At 40.0% G+C, this 27675-nt stretch overlaps 1 protein-coding gene across 4 annotated transcripts in view; it reads left to right on the plus strand.

Moving 5' to 3' along the window:
• The window catches only part of CACNA1C (calcium voltage-gated channel subunit alpha1 C), a 490625-nt gene that overhangs the window by 297778 nt on the left and 165172 nt on the right, over positions 1-27675 (plus strand). For all 4 annotated transcript variants that reach the window (XM_059816760.1, XM_059816761.1, XM_059816758.1 and 1 more), the window contains exons 6-7: positions 18954-19115; positions 20992-21188. In XM_059816760.1, the coding sequence (XP_059672743.1) occupies positions 18954-19115; positions 20992-21188 (359 nt within the window). The remainder of the gene's footprint in view (positions 1-18953; positions 19116-20991; positions 21189-27675) is intronic.

Raw genomic sequence — 27675 nt, forward strand, 5'->3', positions numbered from 1 at the left:
TAACACTTGCAGAAGTGGCTTCTAATTCTGTGTGTCTCATGTTCATTACCAGTGCTAGACACCTGGGTCAACACAGGTACCTGAAAGCCTCAAATAGATGGATAGAGCACGTTAGCCTCAGAGCTGAGAATCCCTTTTCTCCAAGTCTCATCCACGCTTAGTTCCTGGGATTTGGCTATCTTGCCAGAAAACATCCCAGCTGGGTAGTGAAGAATTCAGGGACTGTTCAGCACAGGAAGTGATTCATCTGCAAGCAAAGTTGGTTCACCCACAGGCAGACAAGCAAAGGTACCTTTGACAATCTTTGTTAGGATCGAACTGTCCTGGCCCCCAAATTACTTTAGTGCATCCTAAAACCAAAAGGGTTTGAGGTCATGAATTCAATAAAGCCTGAAGCCTATGTCTGGATGACTGTTGTGGGCACGTAAGTATTTCATAATCTTTAAGAGAACAGATGATAGTTTTATTTTTTGTGGTTACATGGACATTCACAAGACCACTTGTCGTAACGAAGGAGTTAGACATTTTGTTTAAAAGATGAGGCAGACATTTTTTACCCATGTTACAAAAACAATTGGGGAGAAGCATCATGGGAGAAGCCTTCAAAAGTACTGAATTTAATGTCTTTGGGTTTCCGTTGCACCTTTGAAAATTGGTGTTAAGTATTTACATATTGCCAAGCAGTGCAATAGGGATTGATCAGGTTGGTGTTTTGTTTTGGTTTGTTTTTTTAAAAAAAGAAAAAAAGGTAGTTTGAATTCTTGAAAACTTTTTTTGGAGTGAGAAGTATAGTTTTTGTTGTGACTGTGTGAGGTGCATGGCAGAGCAGTAGGTTAGATACTTCCCACAGCTCTCATCCCAGGGCTGACAGTTGCTTTGTGAACAAAATAAACTTTTAAAAGGATAATTAAGCAAACTCTTTTTTTTTAATTATTATTTCTTACCTTTTTTTAAAGTCATTCTGCTTCTAGAAAAATGATCCACTCCCAGTCTGTTTAGCCTGGCATTAACTTGAAAGTTAACGGTGAATATTTTCAAAAGCACATGGATGATTTAGGTTTCACAGTGGTAAGTCACTTTGAAAAATTAGACATAAGCACTTTATATCAGTGATACACAGGCCAGACTTCACTGTTCAACTGTTCTGTTACTGTCATACTAACATCATTCTTGTAGTGTATACTTTATTTCAGTTGCTGAAAGAACTTTACTGCTGGTGTACCAAAGCAGTCTCTGTGTAAAAAAACAAAACAAAACAAAACAACAAAAAAAAAAAACAACTTCACACGTGCATTAGAGCACCCATCTTAATGTGGCATTAAGATCAATATATTGGTCTGAGAAAGGAGAGAGAAGGAAAACAATTCCTTTGACGGACTTAAGCAATTGCAAAATCAGCGTGTATACCAAAACTTAATCACTTTAGTGTCTTGGAAACTGTTACCCAGTATCTCCTTTGGCAGAAGTAAAGCATTGCAAAGCTTTCTAGGGACAGAATCAAGTCAGCCCTTTTGTGTCAGGCGTTTTCTGTTGATTACTCTTCTATCTCCATTTTGCATTATTAAATATTTTAAAACTTGTTTTAAACATTTTGTGCTTGAGGAGGGCAAGAAGCAGCATCCAATTCGGCAATGAAGAAGCATGATTCAATTAAAAAAGAAGATCACTCCTGACCATTGGAAAGGACAATCACTTACTCCTACGCATGCTAACTCATGCACATTTAACTTACTAAATTCCATTTCTATCGCCTTTATTCATGCCGCTCAATTATACCACCTCATACATTCTGTTCATCCTTTTTATGTTTCATCTTCATGTACCTACGTTGTTGCTGCTAGTTATTGCCTATCTGATATTTGCCAAACTTAATTTATAAGCTCTTCTAGATAACTTGAAAGCCATATAATCTGAATAGATGTTGTGCTCCCTACTTGTATTTTCAATGAGATCCTCTGCTGACCACACAGGTTTATGTGGGCAGAAGACCATGATATCTTTACTAAAGCTAGAGAGGAAACTTGGCTGTTCCACTAAAACAAGAACTTGCCATATTTTTTCTTTTCTTTTTTTAAAAAGAACCACAAAAAGCTAAGCCTGGGATGTGTTCAAGCTTCACTGGAGTCTCCTAGCAGGAGAGAGTTACTCAAAGGCCATGTAGGTAGGTCTCTAGCACCAGTACTTACATGGTCTACTGGAGATGCAACAGTTGCATAACTGGGAAACATAGGGTATAAGCAAAAGAACCTAAGCCAGACCTTCCTCATGAGAGTGCAATGTCTTTCTGTCAGTGAAACAACAGCATGTAACTGGCTGAGTATATTTTTTTAGTTAAAATTAAATAAGACTAGAATTTTCATGCATGAATGCCTGGAGATGACTACTTTTACGTGTATTTAAATAACTAACTAGAGCAACAGATTTTTTGGAATTATGCCGATGTTGAAGTCCATGATTGCTCTGAGTTCATATGAAAATTGGGCACCTTCAGACAAGAAGAATGAAAAATTGAGACATTTTTAGATTTTGGTCTGTCTCATTACAGTTATTCCTCATTTGCCCTGAAATGCTCTTGTCTATTAAAATTTGCCATGCTTTCTCAGTCCCAGCAATGTTCTCTACCCCACATTCATTGCAGTGTTTTCTCATTAACACAGTTGTCTTCCATCCTTATCCCAAACTCTCTGGTATTAATCAGATTGTTTCTTTGAACTTCGTAATATGTAGGAAAGTATCCTGTGTTTACTTGCTATGTCCTGATAGATCTGAGCCATTCAGGTGTGTATATATAATGCCACATTCACCACATAGAGCAATGAACATGAGAAGTAAAAAAGCCCCTGAGGGCTCTATGGGGAAACAATGCATGAGGAAAGTTTTGCCCACTTGAGAGATGCTGGATTGACAAAGTTGTCCAGCTGGGTTTGTTGTTAATTTGCCATATTGTTGCAGGCAGGTGAAATCCCAGGGGTAATTGGGCTGGATTTTTTTTCTGTCTAGGTTTTGTCTGTGTGGGACACTGCCTAAGTACATTGTGCATACTAAATTACAGTCAGGTTTTTTGGGAGAAGTAAGACAAAAAGGCTTATAAACCCTTACAAGATGCTTAGGATAGTCTACATTTTCCAGAGAAGATTGTTCTTAACTCTAAGGCTGTCAATATTTCTTTTTTTTTTCCCTCCCATTTTTTAAGGAATATGATCTAATCTAATAATTTCAAATCATAGGGGAATTCTGTCTGTATGATTTCATAATTCAGAGATACCCCCCACTGAAAGAAAAATATGAGGGGACTTTTTTAACAAAATATAGAGTAACTTACAGAGTTTAAGACAGTACAGACATGTCATACTCACCACGGTAATTCTCCTTACGTAAGACTAAGCAAATCCTCTATCTCATATTTGATTCCAGGACTCTGAATTTGCTCTTGAATAATTTATAAAAAATGGGGTTTTGATGCTTGTTGCCTATCAGAAGGCTTTTTAGTGCTGTGAGCTAGAAACTGGTACTATACTGAAGACTTAGTCTTCAGCTACACCTGATTTGGAGGTAGTGTACCTCACCAGGGGGAACAGACACAACGTTTTCTCTCTTGTGTAATCCTTGTAAAGCTGAATTTGTCTAGAGGCCAAATTGAACTTGGGTGTAATTGAAGCACCCTCAAAGCCACTCTACCCAGTGTGTGGAGAAGGCCAGGACAGTAAATGAGCATCAAGCACCATGCAGAGAGCCCAGTTCCTGCTGCAGCCACGCTGCTCCCGAAACCTTACATTCTGCCTGTACTGTATAAAGCAGGGAGAATGAAATGGTGATTAACTACCCTCAGATGTCCTTTCCCAGGGAAATTCACTGTTCTCATTTGTAGCATCATGTCAACTTGGGTGTGCCAAACCACTTTACTGGAGGATGAGGATGGGACCTAGAGCAACTCTACATGTTGTTAGTCCTTTCTGTACCTCAGTGTGCAGCAGTGACATTCGCCTTATTCCATCCCCAGCACCTGACTGTCTGGCCTGTGATTGCCCTCCTACTTGGGCTTGTGATGCCCTTCCCAGCCACTGAGACAATGCAGCTCAATCATAGAATCACAGAATCACTAAGATTGGAAAAGACCTGTAAGATCAAGTCCAACCATCGACTAACACCACCATGCCCATTAAACCATGTGCCACAATGCCTCGTCCACATGTTCCTTGAACACCTCCAGTGAGGGTGACTCCACCACTTCCTATTGCAATGATCCCATTTTGCAGTTGTTGAAAGAAACATACCCAATGCAGTTATTTGGCTTGCATTTGGGATTTTTTTTTTTTAGTACATAATCAAAAATTTCAACTGTAATTTGTCATTGTTTTCTGCACAGCCTAAGAAAATTAACACCACTTTATATAATTGAGGAAATAATGTAATTGAGGTAATAAACACAGAGAATTTAGGAATCCAAAATGACATCTCTTTTGAGAAACATGTGTTTTTGGAATATGGCAGGCAAAGAAATGTGAGCCATTGCCTATTTCATTATGTTGAATAGCACATATTAAGTCTTAAATTTTAAGCAAATACTAACTGGCAGTCAGGAAGACAATTTTTTTCTCAAAATATGTATGCTTCTGGCAATGTATAGTTGACAGTCATCTGTTTTGCACATGGTTTGCATTTATACACTGTCACTGGTAGAGCTAGAGGCTTAAATTTACCCTCCTGACGCATGTGACGTTATGGTATAAACAGCATACCAGTGGAGAATTCTGGTTTGCCTTCAATATGAGGAGATAGGAGAAGTGGCCTGATCAAAGCTTCCAAAGTATGAAAGGTTTGTGTGTAGGTACAAAAAAAGTAGAGTAAACTGGAGGAGACAATATACTTGGTAATTTACTGCCACCAAACCTGTGTGATAAAGGTCATTGCCAAGAGAGGGAATTGCTGCAAATACATTTGGGCAAAATTTGGCTTCTAAATCTTACTTCTGCCTTAAACTTTGTTGTTGTTGCATTTAATAATGCCAACTTTTGCCAAGTCCTGTTCCTTTCTTTTCTCTTGGGCTCTAAAAGCTATAGGAAACATCTCAATCAGATTTCTTACGTTCTCCTTCATTCTTGAACAAGACTTCTCAACTGTCTGTACCATCTGTCCAGCACATACAGCACCGTGTGAGGACAAGTTGCACCACCTTTCCCATGTCATTGCCTAGCTGTTTTTAATCTCAAGTGGCCAATTTGTTTTGCTTTCATTACAAATGGGAAGGGAGTGGAAAAAAAAGGAGAGAACAGTCTGAACCAAATGTCCTCATTAAGCTTATTTCTTCATAGTTAACTTAAAACTCTACACATGCTTGCAAGTCCTTTATTTACTTAGGTCATTGTTACTCAAGGGAGTAATTTGATTCCAGTGTAGCATCTCCCATAGGTAAAGATCATTCCTGTGAGTAAGGCTTACATAACCAGGACCTAAAGCCTGTTCCCTTGAGTGGTGCGACCTGCAGAATGATGTAATTTATGGCAGAAGAGGTTAACTCGGTGTACCAAAAAGGGGTTTGTCTTGGTAAAGAAGATTACTCACAGAGGAACAGCCTTGTTGTAATAAGGATTTCTCTCATGTTTAAGGAACGCCAGTGAAAACAGGGAAATATTTATTATTTGATCTTGGCTGTGTAGCTCTTTTAAAAATAGCACTAACTACAAATGTACCCAATAACTGTGTCAGCCTTTATCCTACCAATTACTGCACGTGCTGGCATGATTATTCAGCATGCCTTCACAACAGAACAAAACAAAAAATCCCAATACCATAATATGGGACCACATCAGGGTGTAGGCAGTCCCTTCCAAGCGAAGAAAATAAAACCCATGCTGACATCAAAGAGCAGACATGGAGATAGTAAAAAAATCCTAGCTTGCATTAGTAAGAGCTTTTTCAGAAGTGCCCTGGATGGACCAGACTTTCTTTCTAGCACCTTTTTTTCATTCTTCAAGTAATGCCCAGAGTTCTCATTCAGAATGGGCGTAGGGCACAGCTCTGAGAGAGAGCCCATGCCATCAAGATGCTTGTCCTAAAGCATCTGAAAATCACAGAATGCCATCTGCTGTCTCCTAAGAACAGTTAGCGTTGTTGTTTAGATATGCTTTTGTCTGGACCGTAAAGGAGCAGAAGTATACATACAGATTGTAGCTAACTGGTATCAGCAGGGAGTGTGTTGGGTTCCCAGTTGCTCACTTGTAATTGCTGGCTGCTGCTGTCTCCGTGATGGGTGAGGGAAGATATTGCTGTTCCAAATCAAAATAGTAAGGGTATGATCTACTCTGTTTTCTTTTTACATTCTCTCCTAGATGACATCTCTAGTGCATCTGATGTTGTCCCAAGCTTAAATCAAATGTCATTTCATACTTTGATTCCAATTGGCTATATTTTGTGTTGCTTATCAATTTAAGACCTTGTAAGGAATGATTTGAAGTCTTTTGTTCATTTTCTTCAAAGTGAATGTATGCCTATAAATTTATTACTGAACTGTTGGGACTTTTTAACATGCCTGAAGCTTTCTCATCCTCTCTCGAAGAGGTGAGTAACACACGGTGGGTAGCATTTGTCTCGGAAGTAGGACACAAGAGAGTTCATAGAAGAGTGTTTTGCTTAAGACACAAGGTGGTACATGGATGCTCCATGACTCTGGCATTATTTGAATTAATTCTGTTTGTCCCAGCCTTCCAAAAGCATTGTTAGATACCTGTGGTCATTGTGACTTTCACAAAGTATTATCAAAATATCAGCAAAGCACAGAGAAGCAGACCGGTCAGATAGTTCTCTCAACCAGTGAATACATTTTAAGTCTCCTGTTTAGTCTCCAAATAAATTATTTTTTTTCAGTGATGACCTGAATTTCTAATAATATTGCATCTTGTACAAGTGCTATAGGAGGAAAAAAAACAAAGCACACTGAACTGAGAGGGGGCAAATCTGAGGAAATATATTTAAAAATTTAAGTGGCTACCTAAATCTATTGGAGACCTTCCCTCTTCTCTTTAGCTTCTCCAAAATCAGCTACTGCTTTCTGAGCTACATCTGCTTGATATTACTGTGCTAGCTGAGAACATGGGAATATTGGCTGGTATGAACAGCTAATAAACTTTTCTATGCTTAAGATGTTCACTGACGGAACAAATAATTTGCCCTTCTGATCATGGGGAAGTATTGACCAAAGGCAAACTACAGCCCACCTAACCTGCCCAGTCTTTCAACATTTTATCAAAATTTTCTTTCTGGCAGGGAAAAGGGAAGGAGATCAGACATGTTTTTTAATCTCCCTTTTCCCCAGAAGCAAATCCAATTCCTGTTTAACACATGTAACAGTAACCTATCCCATATGTGTTTTGCCCTTTGTTGCAACTATGTTCTTCTGAGTTGTCTGAATAGCTATGCCTCTTATTTTTTCAGTTTTAGATTATCTTCTCCTGGTTTGCCCTACCACATCAATCACAATTCAGAAAACATCTGCTATCCCTCTGCAAAGAATCTTTTTATTCAACTTCAGTAATGCTAAAGCTGCTAAACATTCTTACATCAGAAGCATTTTTGACAGAAAGTAGCTCATGGAATAAAAGAAATAGAAGAAATGATTAAAATTCTATTTTTGTCACTTTTTTCATAAGGCTTATGAAATTTTGTTTTCTTTAGGAGTGGCAAGATCTGTAGAAATTCAATTTAATTATCAGATTACAAAACTTCCTCTCTAAATTTTCTTCAAGTGTCTCATCTTTCAATCCCATATCATTCTTGCAGAGGGCTCCCCTTTTTGAAGGCACTAGTACACACCTGGTGTGAGAACTGGGACATAGCAAATGCTATATATCTTGGAAGTGTAATTTGTTGGTTTGTTTTCTTTTGTACACTGTTAACACATTAAACTAGCAGCCTGGCTGACATTTCTGTCTTGTTTTGCATTGGCTGTTAGGTTTAGTGATTTTTTTTTTTTCTGTAATAGCTGCTGTTCCTTGTTGTTCAGCACATTTCTGCAGCTGACATTTTCTCATCGGTTGTTGCTGTACATTGGTTTTTAATATGTAGCGGAAGTTACCAAAAGATAAAGTTCCTCTTAATCAGGTTTGATGTCTTGGTCAGAAATCAAACCAATATGTCCATGTATCCATACACACAAGATTTACAAAGGCCTGTTTTAAATCTAACGGTTCTGCTGTTTAGTATAAACAGCGCCCAATGAAAGAATTTAGTGTTGAGTTTCACCCCTGCCCTCACAATATAGGTGAAAATTTAAACTCAAGCTTTAGCTCATCTTTTGCTTTTCACATTCCAGTGTTGAGATTGTTATTTTACTTAAAATCTTTACTTTGGAGGGGGCCAAATTCCACTCAGATTTACATTTGTAGATTTCCATACCTGTAAAGAATTCAATTTAGCTGTTCAGTTTGCAGCGGGAGAGCCTTATGATTCCCTCTTGACAGCTTGTTATATGTAACAGGAAATTCAAAATAAATAAATGCTTAGTTCCATTGCATTCCAGCAATACATACACAGTCTGTACAAAAATCTTTCGAATTGTGCAAGTCGTAAGGAAAGTTACAAAGAAAGTAAATATCAATAAAGAACCATTCTTTCCTCTGACAAATACATCTTTGTGAAAACTGCAACCATTAATTTTTCTGTCCAAACATACTGGAGCTACCTAGTGAGCTGAAGGAGGTTTTGCTTATTATATCGGAAGACTTTTTTTTTCCCCTAAAGTTATTTTATTATCTGATGCCTGCAAGCAGAGTTTTAATTCTAATCAGATTTACAAAAATCAAAAGCAACAGTCTTACCAGCGTGGAAAAGAGAAAAAGCTGGAGTTTTAGGTATTCTGAGATGGGACTGATTAACTACTGAATAGATGAGTCCCTAAATCCAAACTCTCTTCTTAAAACTGAGAGGCAAAGTTGTTCAGATTTGTCTAGCCATGTCTTTTCAAGGATTTTGGCATTGTACCATGCATTTTCATTAACAGCATTTTTAGTAGTTTAAAAAGAGAAAACAAATCCCACATTTGCATCAAGACAGTAACACAGCAGTGATCACACATTGTGTGGTTCACATAAATGCTTTCATTACCTGATCAGGTAACTTTCTATTTTTAGGTTCTCAAAATACTCCTCACAACCCTGTATGACAGCAATTTTGAAAATGTCATACCATGTCTCTCCAGAGCTTAGTCCCAACTATGCCCATTAAGCATTATCCAAAGTTAAGAGGTAGAGTGGGTTTTCTTCTCCAGGGCTATATAGCCTGTGTTTGTTATATACGGTGCTGTACTTCTACATAGATAGCCACCTAAAGAGAAAATTTTAGAGTTTATCCAGTATATTGTTGCACTCTTTCTATCATGAGAAGGTAAAACTTGGTGTTGCTCATGGTATGCCAGTTATCATAGAATCATTTAGGTTGGAAAAGACCTTTAAGATCATCAAGTTCAACCATTCACCTAATACTGCCAAGTCCACCACTAAACCATGTCCCTAAGTGCCACATCTACATGTCTTTCAAAAGCCTCCAGGGATGGTGACTCCACCACCTCCCTGGGCAGCCTGTTCCAGTGTCTGACAACCCTTTCAGTGAAGAAATTTTTCCTGATATCCAGCCTAAACTTCCCCTGACCCAACCTGAGACCATTTCCTCTTGTCCTGTCACTTGTCACTTGGGAGAAGAGACCCACACCCACCTCTCTGCAACCCCCTTTCAGGTAGTTGTAGAGAGCGATAAGGTCTCCCCTCAGCCTCCTCTTCTCCAGGCTAAACAACCCCAGTTCCCTCAGCCGATTCTCATAAGTCTTGTGCTCCAGACCCCTCACCAGCTTCATCGCCCTTCTCTGGACGCGCTCCAGCACCTCAATGTCCTTCTTGTAGTGAGGGGCCCAAAATTGAACACAGGATTCGAGGTGCGGCCTCACCAGGGCCGAGTACAGAGGCACGATCACCTCTCTGCTCCTGCTGGCCACACTGTTTCTGATACAGGCCAGGATGCCGTTGGCCTTCTTGGCTACCTGGGCACACTGCTGGCTCATATTCAGCCGGCTGTCAATCAACACCCCCAGGTCCTTTTCTGCAGGGCAGCTTTCCAGCCACTCGTTCCCAAGCCTGTAGCGTTGCCTGGGGTTGTTTTGAGCCAAGCGTAGGACCCGGCACTTGGCCTTGTTGAACCTCATATATAATTGGCCTCGGCCCATCCATCCAGCCTGTCCAGGTCCCTCTGCAGAGCCTTCCTAACCTCAAGCAGATCAACACACCCACCCAGCTCAGTGTCGTCTGCAAACTTGCTGAGGGTGCACTCAACCCCCTCATCCAGATCACTGATAAAGATATTAAACAGAATTGGCCCCAGTACTGAGCCCTGAGGAACACCACTTGTGACCTGCCACCAGCTGGATTTAATTCCATTCACCACAACTCTCTGGGCTTGGCCATCCAGCCAGTTTTTTACCCAGCGAAGAGTGCACCTGTCCAAGCCGTGAGCAGCCAGTTTCTCCAGGAGAATGCTGTGGGAAACAGTGTCAAAGGCTTTCCCTAAAGTCTAGGTAGACAATATCCACAGCCTTTTTCTTGGCCACTAAGCAGGTCACTTTGTCATAGAAGGAGATCAGGTTAGTCAGGCAGGACCTCCCTTTCGTAAACCCGTGCTGACTGGGCCTGATCACCTCATTGTCCCGTATGTGCCATGTGATGGCACTCAAGATGATCTGCTCCATAATCTTCCCCAGCACCAAGGTCAGGCTGACAGGCCTGTAGTTCCCCGGATCCTTCTTCCAGCCCTTCTTGTAGATGGACATTGCATTTGCTAACCTCCAGTCTGCTGGGACCTCCCCGGGTAGCCAGGACTGCTGGTAGATGATGGAAGGTGGCTTGGTGAGCACTTCTGCCAGCTCCCTCAGTACCTTTGGGTGGATCCCATCCAGTCCCATAGACTTGTGCGTGTCTAAGTGGTGTAGCAGGTCACTAACCATTTCCCCTTGGATTGTAGGGGGCTTCATTCTCCTCCCTGTCCCTATCTTCCAGCTCAAGGGGCTGGGTACCCCAGTTATGATAGGCTTGGAGTGTTTAACCCTAAAGATCAATTTTTGTTCTCAATGTATTTTTCTCCAAGTACTACAAGACTGTAATACTATCACCCTGGATGCATTTTGCATTTGCAGGATCCCTGTTAACGTTACCTTGCTAGCTTTTACCTTTTCTAAACCTGTTCACAAGTGATAAGTTAATAAGTGATAAGTGAAAGAGCATCAGGAGAAGGAGCTCAGACAACTAAAAGACTTTTTATTATTTGTAAGACAGAAAGGATTATTACCGATGAAGAAAAGGGGTTAATGTCCACTTACCTGGGGAGCTATGAGAATAAACAGTTAAAAATAACACTGTTCATGACCCTGAGATTTTGGCAATTTTACAAAGGCATTTGTAACCAGTCATTAGTCCTCCACTTAAATGCTGGTTATACTCACAATTGAAACCCAAGTGCTTTGCGCCCATTTCTGTTACCATGATTCTTTAGCAGTTGGTGTTCATAGCTCCCTGTTTCCAAAACTACATCCTTAGGACACAGTAATGTGTGTAGTCATTCCTCTGAGCTGTGTACAAACAGCATTTGGCATTCTGAAACAAAGCTCTTTCATCATTATCTCAGTTCAGAGGTTACTTAACTATTGATTTGGGGGTGTTTATGCTTGCTTGACCAGACTAGAGGCAGTACAGCATTTGACACATTCCTATACAAGTTTTCTGACTGAATCCAGTGGCACAGGACTAGACCAAAATTTCCTGCTGTACTGGAGCTTGAAAGACTGTTTTCTGTCACAGCTGTGCTTGAGCAAAAAGAAATTTTAAAAAGTGGAAGTGTGATGGATCGTTTCACTGAGAACTGGTGCAGTCTTCTGGCCAGACTGTCTTTGGTTTTGCATAGCTCTGTAGGGAGAGGGGCAAATAAAAGTTCTTCCTATTTGTAATCCTTCACAGTGATTAAGTATAGATAAAACCTTTACAATGAGCCCAAGAACTGTTTTCTCAGAGAGTCCATGATCGTCCTGTCAGCAAAAAATCAAAGCTATTTCCTGGGAAAGGGTGACAGCTGATCCTTGCCAGCCTAGGAACTGCCAGGGCTCCTGCATACCCTTTACTTCCCTTACTTTCAGCCCATCTTTAGGAATCCCTGTCTGGCAGAGAAGACTTGACTTCATCCTTCTCCCTCTCAGTGTAAGACTACTTTACACAGCACACTGTGGTCCTTGTTCAGAACAGCCTCAAAGTTAACTTACTGAACATCATTTGCGGTTTTGATCAGAATGGTCTTTTTTCTATAACGTGCAATTTTCAGTAGGCTGTTAGTTGCTGCTTTTCTTTTCATGCTCCTTCTCTATACACAGGTAGCTGTATGGGAGGGACACTACACTTTTTTTTTTTTTTTTTTTACGTTGAAAGTCTGTAGGTTCAAATGGCTGGAGGATAAAGTTGAGCTTGTAGGAGCTACCTCATGTGTTGAGGCTGGAAAGGTGAGCAAGATGTTCTGATCAGCAAGCAATTTACGTACGTACATAAGCGAACACTTACGTACTTTGACCAAAAAGCTATTAAAAAAGGTTAAAGCCCCCAAGGAAGGGACAGGGATGCTTCTATGAGTGAGTGGTAATAGAGGTTTCTTCCAGCAGAGAGGCAAAGAGCCTAAGGGAGTGTGTACATTTATCCAGCCATCCTCCTCAGACAGCCAAAAGCTGTGGCTGTGTGGCCATCATGCTGAGGGCAAGCTGTATTGTTTGGCTGTCTAAGTTAGGTCACTCTGACAAGCAGAGAATACTGAAGATGAATTGCTTCCCAAGAGGAAAGGATCCAGAAGGAAGAGCTGGGGTTTGTTGTGGCTTTTGTTTTTGTTCTGCTGTTCCTTTCTCGCCTCAAAGGATGAGGCAAGGGCGGTATTGCAAGACTTGACAAATATAAAACAATTGTGTTTGCATGCACATGCCCATTTGTATGACTCTCCTTTTGTGTGTGTGTGTATTTCAGTTTGAAAAGTCAATTAAAACAGGGTTTGAAAATAGAGGAATGGGAACATTGGGAGCAGATGCCAAAACTTTCTTTTTATATTCATTCCAGCACATGATTTTGAATGGTATTTTCATATATGTTTAAATGACGTTACCTACTCCAAAATAGTCACTGTTTGGCTTGAAAAGTGTCTTTTCTAGTTTTTCCTTTCTTTTCACTTCAGCTAGATTTCTGTCGTGTGTCGTGTCTTTCCTTCCTATTCCAAGTCCTTCTCTATTATTCTTGAAATAGAAATGACATCTGCAGCCCCAAGAATGCTGCACTACACCCACAAAATTTGCTTTATCCAGCAATCTGCCACTAATATTTTGAGACTCCAGCAAGACAGTACAGGACTACCTTCCCAAATTGTTACTGTATGGCTGTCCTTAACTGAACTGTGCTATATGAGTCCCTTTTGCAACACTGGTGAAGAAAGTCCTCAATTTTTCCCTCACAAATCATTGCAGATGTACTTATCTAAGATATCTTGCCATGACTGTGGACCGTTTTATGAAAAAAAAGTCTGTTATTTTCCAGGCTTCCTTTAAAATTGGTATAAAATCTTTCATATTTATGAATATTTAATGTTTTTCAATTTTCTTAGCCAATGCCTATGTTTATTAAATGATAAACATCCACTTTGGGGAATATTACTGGTTATATTGCTTGTGCTTTGGAAATAGAGATAACTGTAATGGTAGTCTCTTAGTGTATCATCAGAAATAACTGTGATTTGTGGGTAGGCCTAGCTCGTGGCTGGGAATGGTGCATAAGCTCTACCACTTAAGAGTGGTTCCCAGAAGTGATCTGACTCAGGCACTGTGCTGAGTCACAAATCCTCCCCTGTTTCTTCCTTGCTTGCAGAAAGTAGTAGTTTTCTTCTGAACTATATTAGCAGAAAAATAATTACCTCCCACACCCTTGGCACTGGATTAAGCACAAAAAATCTGTGTGTGTGTGCATGTGTGTATATATCAGGAGGCGGGGGAGGTATGGATAGAAAGTCCTTTCCTTTCCCTTTTATTCCTGCTCATTCCCAGAAGGTCATTTGTATGAGATTGTGCCTGCTCATACTCCTGGTCAGGCAATGCCATGGTGTAGGCAAAATATAACCCTGCAAAACCAATGAAGGGGTAGACTCATGATACGCTTTCTCTGAAGATCTGGACTACTAATATGATTAGAACAGGAAATCACCCTGTCCAGCAAACCAAGTTTGATCCAAAATTGAAGACATGTGAAAATGTGAGATAGAGCTGTGCTTGGAAAGGCCCAAATGTTTTTTACTGAGACCAACCTACCATTAGTTTCCTTGGATATATTCCACAGCACAACAATGCCAAATGCATTTTAGCAGCTGGGTCCGGTGCAGGGGTTTTTTGTGCCATCTTGCTGAGCGTTGGTTGAAATCCAAAAAAGCTTGTAAGTACACAATGGGGTATGTAAGTAATCCCATTGCTTTAGGTGCAGACATTTACACGCTTAGAGATAAGCACGTTCTTCAATAACTGCCTGAATTGATGAGACAGCAACCAGCCCCTCTCATGACTGTCTCCCTGAGAGAAAAATACAGCATCATATAATAGGTCTAAAACACCTGCAGCATCCCTAACAGTGTATTTCCCATAGCTTTGAGAAAGATCAATGTTGCTTGGTATAAGCTCTTTTCCTGCTCACTTCTCCATTCCCTCTAGTCCCCAGTTGTGCCCTAAACCTTTGGCTCGACACAGTCCTCTAGAGGCTGAAAAGGGCTTGACTTGGTATAAAAAGCAATGTTGTTCACATGTAATAAATATTTAAAACATTTTATCAGCGTAAATAAATGCTAAATTCCATGAGCCCAGGGAATAGCATTAATGTGTTTTGCTTACTGAAACATTTATGGAGTCAATGTCAGCCAACAGAATGCAGCCAAGAGGGGGTTTTTTTAAAGGTAAACTGAAGTGCTTTTATAATAAGTACTAAGAGCTGTTTAAGATCTTCAATTATTAATGGAAGAAAAGCGCGGGCTGAAAAACTGCAAATAATCCCTTTTGTGGCACTTTCCCTAACCTCTGTGCAGTTAGCTCTTTGTCCAGCCTGGAGACATCAAGGCAGGTGCTGTGCCTTCACAGATGTCTGTAGAGTGTCTAGCACATGGAGAGAGCTTCCAAGAATGAAAAGTATATTTAGAATGCCAAATATTTTAAATCCATTTATTTTTATATTTACTTGCCAGGACATAAGTTCAGGACTCTGTGTTTATGGTTGGCTGATGATGGCATTGCCAGCCTCTGTAAAGCAGTGTAAAAACATAGGTTTTCACTCTGCTGTGGGAAGGCAGTTATTGGCATCACCTACGTGAAATCTAGAGGCCAGCTTCTCAGTCTGATCAGGTCACCAGGCTTTTTGGTTTAAACATGCTTATAAGCTGCACAGCTCATTGCTAGGAGTCCAAGCCTTACCTCCACAAGGGAGAAAATGCCAAAGATGTGCAATGGTGTATTAGAGTGCACATCAGGCAAGTGGGACTGTATTACCCCTGTATTGTGAGCACCAATGTTGGGTGATACCTATGTGTTGCAGTGTGCAAAGATTAAGAGCATGCATGAGTTGGGACAGAGAAGTCATTTTTTTATAACTTCAACTGTCTCTTCTTCCTCTGCACAGGGTTAAAAACATGTAAAAGTGTGTAGCAGTTCTCACCATTGGTTAGAAAAAGCTTTGGGTCTGCACATAAAGGGATGATTTGCCTTGATTTACCCTGATCAGAAATGCATCTGATCATTCACAGACACTGATCTACACCTCTCAGATTTCAGAACACAGATTTGATGTGTTTTGAAGTATGTAGTTTTTTATTTTAAAAGTGTGTGTTTGTTATGCCTACCCACGGCTCTCCCCCAGTCCTTTAATCCTTCTTTATCTCCTCTTCTTGTTCTCCCCCCTTGCTACTACACCAACTTTTCTGATTGTCCAGGCCTGGTTCTTCAAGCAATTTCTTGCAACAGCTGTTCATGTTGCAAATGGCTGCCTGAACTGAGAATAATCAAGTAACTTCTGGCAGCAGCTATATTGCAGCAATAAGCTTGACAGCAATGTGGGGAGCATGGTGATGTGCATATATCCATTGCCCTTCTACAAGTAGCATTCCTTATGTCTTCTGAGAGGACATTTCTAAAGTTGCTGCATAGTTAGCGGTTTTAAACTTTTAGAAACTCTCTGACTACTTTAATGGTAACGTATGTAAGTTTGCTAATTAGTGGAATCATCTGAATTTAAAAACAGACTGCCCTAACAGGGTACTGCACAGCACACACATCAATTCATGCTAACAGTATTCAGTAGCTCATCTCTTCTTCAAAGTTGGTTTATTATCCTCGAGAAGCTTTTCTCTAATTAAGCTAGCTGAAGCTCCGGTAAATCTTCTGGTGGTACATGTTCCCCTTGACTGTCTAAAAACCTTGTTATCTCATGTTTATGGTGCAAGCCTTTGATTTCACAAGTACTGCTGTGTTAACACAAAGGGCATTGGTCTGTGCAGATATTATCTTCTCTGGACATCTGTAGCACAGTGAAGCACTTTCATGGCGTGGGTGATAATGAAGCTACATTTAAAATGAGAGAGCTTTTTGTTCATTATTGTGTCTGTCCTCACAAACCACTCAAGAGCACTGGGTATATCCTATGATAAATATTAAATCAATTTATTATAATAATTAAGGGTAAATTACATAAGACCTGGTATTAGAACTCTTGACCTTGTAATCTTGGCTAAATTTTGGATTAACAAGGCTCCTAAAATCACTAAAAATGATGGAGGCCTTTATTTGCTTTTGTGTAGATTTATTTGAAGCTACAAATATTTCAATCAGCAAAGTTTGTGGGTTTTTTTCAGGTTCATAGCCATCTGTAGTCTTTTAACTTTCTCGTACTGTTGTACATTGTTTGGGAGAAGGTGGGACATTGTTTTAATTTTCTGGTGAATGTTACATTCTCAGCTGCTGTAAAGTATTGGAGTGATGTTGATATGGACTGCAATTCATTTTTGTATATATTTAGAATTAGTAGACCAAATGAGGTGAGCATCTAGGGGAAAAGGTTGAATGCTTCATGTAATCACAGCAATACTTTTTTGCCGGAGACATTGCTTATCCAGAGTAAGTACCTGGAGGTAACTGAGTGAGCAGAACATCCCACTCTTGTACAGGATGAGTTTTGATCCTGTCAGTATTGTACTTCATGTAAGGATGTCTTTGTGAAATCCAGAATGTTTCATGCTGAATATCACTCCCTTTGGATAGCATCCACCATTAATAGATAACTGAACTGACTGCAGACGCCTGAAAAAATGTTCTGACTAGAGGGATGCTAGTAGCCAGTTTTGCATTACTAGAAGGCAGTGAATGATCTTGCTGGACTGGCAGCTGATGCCACCTTTGGTTGCTTCTGCTGCATTCCATCGTGGCTGGGGAGCAAAGGCAATGTCTCAGCCTTAGCTGTGAATTGACAAGTGGGTTGCCTACCAGTGAAAGTGCTTGTCAAGAGATGTGTCATCCTTATTAGAAAGTATTTAAATCAGTAAAAAAAAAAAAAAAGTAATAAAAATGAAAATCTAAGATCCTAGATGATAGATTTTAAAACTTAATAGTTATCACAAACTCTCTTGGCAGATGTATAACAGGCATTTACAACTCATGAATCACATTTTTCAAAAATCACAGCTAAGATCAACTTCTCTGAGGAGATAACAGCATTTGCAGGAGACATTAATGGCTTCTGGCTCTCAGTCATTGCAAAATCATGAGCTTGTAATTGTTCTGATCTGGCTATTTGTAGACTATGGAGTTCTAGAGGTCTCTCAATAATTCCAACATTAATAACTTGCCAGTGACAGTGGTTCCCATCACTGCCACCAGTGATAATAATTTTAAGACCTTTGTAAATGCTAATCCTTACTAAAGGCTTACAAGGCTGGCTTTGTTATTCTGGTTTTACAAATGAGGAGAAGGAGACAGAGAGAGGCCCATGAATCTGCAGCTTGAGTTAACTGCATCTGAGGGTACAGCTGCTTAGCGCTTTAGCAAACTTGGCTACAAGTCACCTTCCCCAGGCCAGTCTGGAAATGTGTGGCTCACTTATGATTAGGACTTATACCAGTCTCATGCCTTAACAACAGCTGTGTAATAATATTTTGTTCATACCCCTTTCTGGGGACCTGGACAAACTCTGTTATGGAGCGATCCCTAAATCTTGGGGCAAAACCAGCACTGCTGGTTCTGACTCTCCCTATGTTCAGACTGAAGTATGGTGAGGTGGATCTGAAGTGCAGGGAGATCCGAAGAGGGACGGGAGCTCTCAGTCAGTACGGGTTTGTTGGTCCTTCAGCAGCTCAGGCTCTGCCTGAGACTGGCTTGACCTCTGGAAGAACCCAGAATCAGAGCAGGGACACGAATTCAGTTTGCCGTCTCTCCCCATGCTCTGGGGTGCAGCTCTGTGGTACCCCAGTATTTGCTCTCTTGCATGTCTCACTGTTCTTCTTGTCCTGCCTCAGTTCTGGTTGTTCTTTGTTTCTTCCGTGCTTTAACTCTCCTCAGTACTGTCTGGAGATCATTTTAGGTCTGGTTTTCAAGAACAGGCAAAATAGCTAATGTATTCCCTCCCCAGGGTAGTGGTATTTCAGTGGCAGGTGAGGTAATACCTGTTTTACTTTAGTCTGTGATCCAGGCTGTGATGGTAAATTTGTGAAATGTTGGGGATCTTCTGGAGGAAGGTGATCTGTAAATATACATCTTTACATCATCAAGATAATGAGTTCAGATGAGGGGGAATGAAATAAAAATGACATATTGTGCAATTTATAGCCTCTCTAAATTTTGTTCTTTTACTGATAAGTGCTTCCTTCTGTTCTCTCTGCAGGTCTCCAGGTGGTATTAAATTCAATTATCAAGGCCATGGTCCCTTTGTTGCATATTGCCCTGCTGGTGCTGTTTGTCATTATTATCTATGCCATCATTGGACTGGAGTTATTCATGGGGAAGATGCATAAGACCTGCTACCATGTGCAAGGGGGACTTATAGGTAAGGGGAACACTGTATCATACATACAAAGATTTTCTGAGGGAGGCTTTCCGCTATATAATGGAGCATTTCTGCTGGCACAGGAGGCAGGTGGCTGTTGCTCCCTGCTGTATACCTGTTTGGGGTTTTGCAGTGGTGATTCCTTTGTTCTGCTTGTTGTATATGAATCACCTTTGATGTAGAGAGACTCGCGACTGGTGAGAGTTTAGCTTGCTCATCTTGGGCACCCAGTTCTTGGCCTGTGTCTGTAAAGGCTACAACCAAAACTGTCGATTCCTGCTGAACACAGTAGTGGACTTTTTAGTGTGGACCTTTGGCACTGCAAGCCAGCCTGAGTTCTTTAACAAATCTCCCAGAGGCTCAAGCAACACTAAAGTACTGATGATTTCACCACTAGAAGACTGAGCTGCAAATGAGATGGCATCATGGAAATGAACAAATCTTATATTTTATTATTAATCTTGTACACAAATAAATTTTCATTTTAAACTGGTGTCATTGTAAAGAAATATCTAATTGAGGCCCAGAAGCCTTTATTTTTTTTTTTTAATCACAGGCTGTGACTGTGGTTAGAAGTGCAGCTAATAAGAAAGCAAAAGCATATTAATGGGAAGAAACTTTTTGTACCAAATCCATCAAGAAAGAACTTTCAAATAATTTACAGAAAGAAATATTCACATTTCAAAATAATTCAATTGTATTGTCACTCACTCACCTAATTATCTGCTCTTTTTCATGTGTTTTATCCAACTTGAGCAGTAGTGATTCCCTATGCTGTGGTGGGTGCTAATGTCTAGGACCCAGTTCAGCTTGTAACCAAGAAAATATTGCACAGTAGGAAATTGTTTCAGAAGTTCTATATTTTCTACTTTTATAACATTGGCAGATTTCATTTTCTGGAAATGATGCTAGAACTATAATGAATTGTCAGTCTGGTTTACATCTTTAAAGTGTATATATCTTTCTTCATACTGTTTGTAATTATTATACATTACAGCATCTAATTCTAATATTGCTATTTCTGGCATGCTTTAATGATCAGAATGTGATCAGAACTTTCAGAAAATTACGATTTTTGCCATGTGAATAAGAAACAAACATAATTACCTGCTCCCACACACATGTATACCTGCACCTGTTATAAATATAGCAATAGGCGCTGAAATCCATATACTAAAAAAAATCTATTGCAGGAATTTTTGTGCTTATAAAAATGTTTTCTGTAACATTTTGTATATGTCAAAGCATCTAGGCAGGCTTGTTCTCAGATCTTTAGAAACACCTGTGCAGAATAAGGGATGGATGATCAAGCAGTAGTCTTACAGAGTTTCTGAGTGCCACTAGGCTGTTGATAAAATGCCACACAGCTTCTAAACTCCAGAAGAGCAGAGATCCAGAGACTCTCTGCTATAATTTAGCAGTGGCCCAGCACCATATCAACTTACCTCCAGAGCACTGAAGCCTGTCTGCTGCAGGGGTTCAGCCTCCTTCAACAGAGTACCAGTCAGTGCTGCAGTTCCCTTTCAAGATTAACCCAGATGCCAGGTGCCTGCGGTATGAAAACACTGGTCATAACATGCAGCCTAAAGAAATGCAATAGTCTTGATCTTATGTTCCCTCTCATGTTCAAAGACATTTCAGTTTTGACTGTAGAATTTGACAGCTTGGCCATTATTTTTACAAAAAGAAAGTGCAGCACAACAAAACATCCTTCTGCCCATTAAAATTAATACATTTTCTTGTGTATTCCTAGAGAAATCTGTTAAATTCACTGCAAAATATATTTGTTAAAATCAGATATCCTTCACTTGCTTATCAGTGTGCCACATAGCAATTAGTTCTCTTCATCTCCTTTTTCTCCCTCCTCTCCTTTAAGATACACCTGCAGAAGATGATCCGTCTCCCTGTGCCCCCCAGTCTGCGCATGGGCGGCAGTGTCAGAATGGCACGGAGTGCAAGGCAGGCTGGGAGGGTCCTAAGCACGGCATTACGAACTTTGACAATTTTGCTTTTGCCATGCTGACGGTGTTTCAGTGCATCACGATGGAGGGCTGGACAGATGTGCTGTACTGGGTACGTATCCGAAAATGATAAGCTGAAAGGCCTGCTCATGTGCTATGGCTATGTTGAAACTTTGGGGCTTTAGCTTTCTTGCTTGTTCTATATAGTGAAGGCATGGTTGCTAGCATGGAGCTTTAATTAACTCAGAATATTAGTGGGTAAAATGGGAGGGATTATCTAGCGTGGTTAAATAAAATGTAAATGTTGACTCTCCATTGATATTTTAATGTTGAAAGATGGCACGTAGCTTGTTGGTTTGAAAATTTGCAATGTACCTTTGTTGAGCAGAATATCATGCAAAGACCCTCTCTGCAGGAGTGAAATATCTTGTACATCTCTAGATTGCTGATGTAGAAGTATTTGTGACAGATAACTGTGTGCTCTACCCATGCCATTAATGTTACAAAGGCACTATGCTGATCAGCTTGTAGGTTTTATAAGAAAGGCCTCACAAATCCCTTTTCATGCCGGCACTGCTCCCGATTATGGCTTTTATCATAATAGTATTAGAATAAATTCTCCTAACTCTGATATTGGCATTGATCATGGTTACATGTTTAGTCGAATCTTGATATTCTCTTCAAACTAAATGCAGTCTCATCTTGTCTAATTCTGAAAGTTTCAATAGCTTTAGTTTCTACCTTGTAATTCCTAGTGTGTTGGGAAATTCAGTGGCAATACAGTTATACTGTAGGAGTTAAGATCAGATTTAGCCTTCACCTGTAAACCAGATATAAACAGTTTCTGGATTCAGCTCTTGCCATCAACTTTTGCAACAACATATTACGGTCCAGGAATTTAATTCACACACAGCTCAGTCCTGTCTGTATGAGGCTAACCCAGACTCTGACTAACTTTGAAGACTGGCATATTATGACATCTGGTTCTCCAAGATGGTAGGGTGTGATACAATGCATGATGGAATTTAACTCAAGAAGACCCAAAGCACAGAAAAGGATAATGTGGACTGAGGCAGCTTTCACTGTTAATCAACACCAGCTTCTCTCTTAAACATGACCCTGAAGCTGCCTTCTACCCACCAGCTATTTAGAGTTTACAAGATTTTCCTTTGAAGATGTAGCTTATCTGCAATAGATACTCTCTGTGTGGAATAGCTAGCAGTTGTCTCTTTATCCTCGTAAATTTAGATTAGAATTGTGACTCTAGCTTCCTTCTAGTGCCTGAGATAAAGGGCAGAGATCAAGCCACAAGGGGAGTCTGCGTCTCAGAGCACAAAAATTGCTTTTACTTGAAAAGAGGGTATAGATTAATAAAATAACGAAGAACAGCAGAAGTGAAGTCAGAAAAGGAACTGGGCAAAACTACTCCACTGCTCAACTATGGCTATATATAATACATCTGTCTTTTTATCACATTTAGCTCACATTCCTCCAGTCTTTGTGTGATTGAGAGGATTTATAGGTGGTTCAGGGGAAATAGGAGAGAGTAAAAGGTATCAGAAATAAACATGATAACAGCTTTGGCAGTGTATACCATTCAGTATTGTGAAACCTAGCCACAAAATATCATAATTTTCTCCAAAGGCACGTGTTATAAAAGACCCTGCTAATCCCCACACTTTTGTGTCCATGCGTCATTTGCATGAGTGGATGTGAATCATTCCGAAGTCAATTATCAGTTATCTGATACCAGGAGCCAAAAGCATATACTCACTGCTAAATGATTTTCTACCATGACTGCTGCAGATGGTCTGATTTTTTTTTTATGGCATCCCTGCAGCAACCTGGATTTTAGCTGTTGGCTTTTGTTTGGTATTCAGCCAGCTTTTTTCACTGATTTCCTGAGCTATTCTTTTTCCTTTAGAGACAGTATGGTGAACTGAGACCTGAAATTAATACAGATTGATGGTCATTATTTTTAAGGGCATCCGTATAGTTAGCCTTTTAGATTATGGCTTTGATAGAATACTTGCTTTGGAAACAAAAGAAATATTTGTTATTGTCAGTTCCCAGTTATTCCTAGACAAGACTACAAAAGATGAGAGTTAGCACTGCAGATAAAATTTCAGTAATTGAGAAGGAGGAAATTTAGTTTGTAAAGAAAAAAACATATCTGTGTTTAAAGGCCAAGAAATACAAAGTTTGAGTAAATACCTGAACACCTGAGATGACAGACATATTCAGTTAAGCTTCTGTAAACAGTCCTAAGAGTATTATTGTCCCATATGACTTTTTGCCTCTTTGTGCTATATTAACCAAGTGGATAAAAGCCATCATTGGTCAGTGTTTCCCATATTGGTAGAGAAGGTATCTGAGATGTGATGGGTGTTTCCTTCTGCAGAGAGGTCTGTGCTACTCTGGGAGCAGATGTTGTTTAGACAATTACTACAGGACGCACCTATGAGGAGCATTGTGGCTTTAATATTTATATGTAGAAATAGTCTCTAAACATTCACCCTATAATTTCATATGTGGACGTTTCAAACCATCTATTGTGGTTTATACAGTAAGTTTTATAGTCCATGCAAAGGGCATTCCAGCTTAAGCTAGACAGATCAAAAGGAAGAGTATTTCTGGACAGTAAAGAATAGAAAAGATGCAACATTTCAATTTCTGAGAGTGAAGGAAGATTTTTAGTAAGTCGGGTAGGATATAAATAAATATTTTAAACTTCCTGTGAGCCACTATTCCTTTAGTGAAGTCTGATTCACATATAACTCTACTCCCTGGCCTTTGCCTTTTCAGCCGAGGAGTGGACTTGTCATAGACAACCCATTGGGGTTGCGTCTCCACAGGAGTGCAGAGATAGGATGCTATTCTCAAGTATCTAACACTTTGAAAGATCTCCTGGATCCACAGTGAGGTCATGGAAATTAAAATTTGCTTTATTATGAAATAAATCTGCACAGTTAATTAAATTAGAAATCCAGACTTAAAGATTCCCTCTCTCCAGCTGTATCCTGAGACAGAGAATTGATTGTCCATTTTACACTGAAAGGAAAGTACAGATTAAAGAATGGTCTAAGAAAATGTTGTCTGCAAATCAGATAATTTTGCAGCTGAAATTTTAGGTGATGATTTTCAGAAGTCATTGTTTAAACTCAATTACGTAAGCTAATGGGTTAATATTAAAAGTGCTGAGCATTCAAAGTTCAAGCAGACTGCTAGGTTCTTAGCTCCTCTGCAATTCAAGGTAGATACCACCGTTTGAATCTGGTCCTGCTGAGGTCAATGGCAAAATTCTGATTAATTTCAAAAGGTCAGGATCTCACCTTCTATTTTCTAAAATGTTGATTATGCTGTTGGGATTTTCCACATGCAGTATGTGTACAACATGAGGACTTAGAGATACCTAATCAAGGCCTTGATGTCTGTTGTGATAGTCTTCCAAGGACATACATGTGGATGTAGGGAGTTTTCTTTGCTCCCTCCTTAAATTTGAAAATAAGAGCCTGAGCTAAATCTCAGCAGAAAAACAAAGCTCTGGGCTGAATTACTTAGCTGGAAATGTTTGGCCAATGGAGCACTTCCCTTGGTTTGAACTTTTCTGTAAGTGCTTTTCCATTATATCTTCCTATTTTCTGAAAAATAGCTTTCAATAGGTACCTAGATCTCTGCATTCCTCTCAGTGGGAATGGAGGGAGCTTAGCACATTTCAGCATGTTGCCCTGAAAAATGTACTAGTAATTTTATGAAACCTATGTCTGTCTTGTGCCACACTTTGCAAGGTCAAACCTGCATGTTTAAAAGTTAGAAAGCTGTCCACAAGCCCTGGACTCCTGATCCACTTAGTAGCTCTTCAATTTTACCTTCAGTTTCCTGCTTCTTTCTTCATGCTTCCCATCATGCCTCCTTGATCTTTTCACATCTGTAGTGAAGCCTGTCTCCTCTCTCACGGAGTACTATTTCACAGTCTGTGATCCACATCCTCACAAAAAGATAACCAGAGGCGGGAAAGCAATAAACTTTTATTCCTTAGAAGGACTTGGCATCAATAAGATCAAGACACTTTCCAATCTCCTCTCTCACTCAGCAGATAAGTCTTGTGAGTAGACTGGCTTTTGAAATGTGAAAGAAAATTATTAGGGAAAATAGTTTGACATTGCTATATAGTGGCAGGTAAGATAATTACTTATAAGGAGCCAAATTTTTAATGTAAAATAACTATAACGGGCACGATGAAAATCTGTGCAAAACTACCATGTTGACTCTTCGCTGAAGAATTGATCTTTGTTGAATGGAGTGTTAAGTGTTCATAGGAGCACATCTCCTATAATGCCTCAGTCTTACACAGTTTAATTTGTCCCAGTATAGCTGCCGTGTGGCTTTGTTTCACATGCAATCAGTTCATAGAATCATTTGAGTTGACAGGCACTTCTTATGATATGTCACATCATAATTTTTCTGATGCATTGTAGAAATATTGAGCATATTATTCTCAAAATTCTTCTTAATGTATGATCAGCCAGGATTAGCAGCTAGCTCCCTTGTACAGGCACCAAGGCCCATTTCTGAAGACCCCTCAGTCTTGGGAACTCCCAGCAGCAGATACAAATCCAAATGTTACAAATTAAGTCATTTGGTATTTTGTAATCAGTCTCTGCTGCAGTACGTTATTTCTTATTGTCTTGTTGACTAAGGAGGAAAATCAATCCCTGTGCAGTTTGTAACATCCTGTTTAAGTATTTGTAGGCATTTGTTGTCTTCCCTTAATCTTTTTCTAATCTGAGCAGATTCAGTTCTTTCAACCTTCCCTAATGGGGTTTCTTTTTAATTGTTTTTAATCAGTTTGTTACTGTCCTTCAGGGGAAGTTTCGCTTCTGAGTTAAATACAATTCGGACAGCGCCCTGTCTCTACAAAGGCTTTCATCTTTGTGTGAAATCTGCTTTCTGCAGCTGGAGCCCTGTGACACTGCATGCAAAACTTCCCACTGCAGCCTCAGTTTTACGTGTCTGGTCTCTCCACTCCCCTGCATTTAGGCAATTGTATATATAAGTGAAAACAGAGTGCAAGTGCAAAGCGCAACCATACGTTGTTGCATTGGGATATTCATACTGCTGGGTAGTGGAGAACCTGGCCCTGAGATGTTCTGCGTACAGCTCGCCCATTATACCTTGAATTCTAGGATCAAGTAATTCTACTTGATCTGCTTGATGATTATTAATAATGAGCAGCCTTCAGCCTGCCACCATTTTTGGAGTATTGGCTTTGTCCCATGTCATTTGGACAACACTTCAGAATGCTTGGTTGAGTCTATGAAAATAACATCCAGGGACAGTTTACCTCAAGGCTCTAACTGTAAACTAAAGAGTGTGGTATTATTCTAGATGGACTAAAACCAGTTCTGGATGAGATCCAGGGCACTAACCTGTCCCTGGAAGAGATGCCTGATCTGGCACATAATAAATTGACTCCCTGAAATTTAACTAAACAGTCCTTGGTAGGCTTGCCCAGCCCCTCGGCAAGAAAACGTTTTAGTAGTCCAAAACAGTGCAGTAGAGCCACCACAATGTAGTGAGAGCCACAATGTAGTGAGATTGAATCAGTAGAAACATTCAGAAACATCACATCCCCAAGGACAGCACAGAGTGGCATATATAGATGCAGTGGGTTAAACAGGCTGTCTTGGAAGAGCCTTCCATCTCTGAATCTGTGAGATCGTACTTCCAAGAGTCACTAAATGAGCTTGAAACTGGAGCTAACAGTCACCCTTACAATTCCCATCGTGAAATCAAAATGAAACAAATTGGACAATGGATATAATTTACTTTGCTGACAGCATTGGCATATCTTGTGAGCTTTTCTCATCCCCCCACAGCCTGTTGCAGCCAATGAGGAAGATGTTGTGAGGAATACAAAGATATTGCCACAAAGTAGAAGACATTAAACGCAGGGCTGCAACCCCCAATTTTCGCCAGCTGTGTTTTTCCTTCTAACCCTTTATTCTTGCAGCACTTAGGCTTGAATTAGTAAGGCTTTCCACACCAGAGAATGATTTGATTCTAAGAATATATCTGCCTACATGTTTCCATGGTGTTTATTCCCCATCCACCCTCACCCCTCCAAGAAAACGTTGGGCTTTTATTGTTGTAGGGTTGAGGTTTTTTAATCATCTTTTTGGCAGGGTTTTGCATGGATGTGAAAAATTTACAAAGAATAAGCACACAAGTATGAGCAACCCATCTCTGTGACTGCAGAGGTTATTTCATCTCCCTCTGCTGTTACAGTGGTGGGTAAGGGGAGAGGGCCCATAGTTCAGAGCACTGGAGGGCCACAACATTAATGCACTGCATTAATGCATTAATTAACACCTAATTTGCATAAATGCTGACCTAAATCTGTTTTCCTTTTTCTCATGAACAGCTGCACATGCAATTGTCATGGCTGCCTGTACTGCTGCCTTGTAAGCAAGTAACAGCAGTGACTTGCTGGTTGCTACCTGCCAGAAAAACTGCTGCTGAACATTTGTTCAATACAAAATAGCACTTACGGTGTGAAATGAAGTTTTCATGGGCCCTTCAGACCTCAACTTTGGACC

This window comes from Gavia stellata, chromosome 4, assembly GCF_030936135.1.
Source record: "Gavia stellata isolate bGavSte3 chromosome 4, bGavSte3.hap2, whole genome shotgun sequence".
In the NCBI taxonomy this organism is placed as follows: Eukaryota; Metazoa; Chordata; class Aves; order Gaviiformes; family Gaviidae; genus Gavia; species Gavia stellata.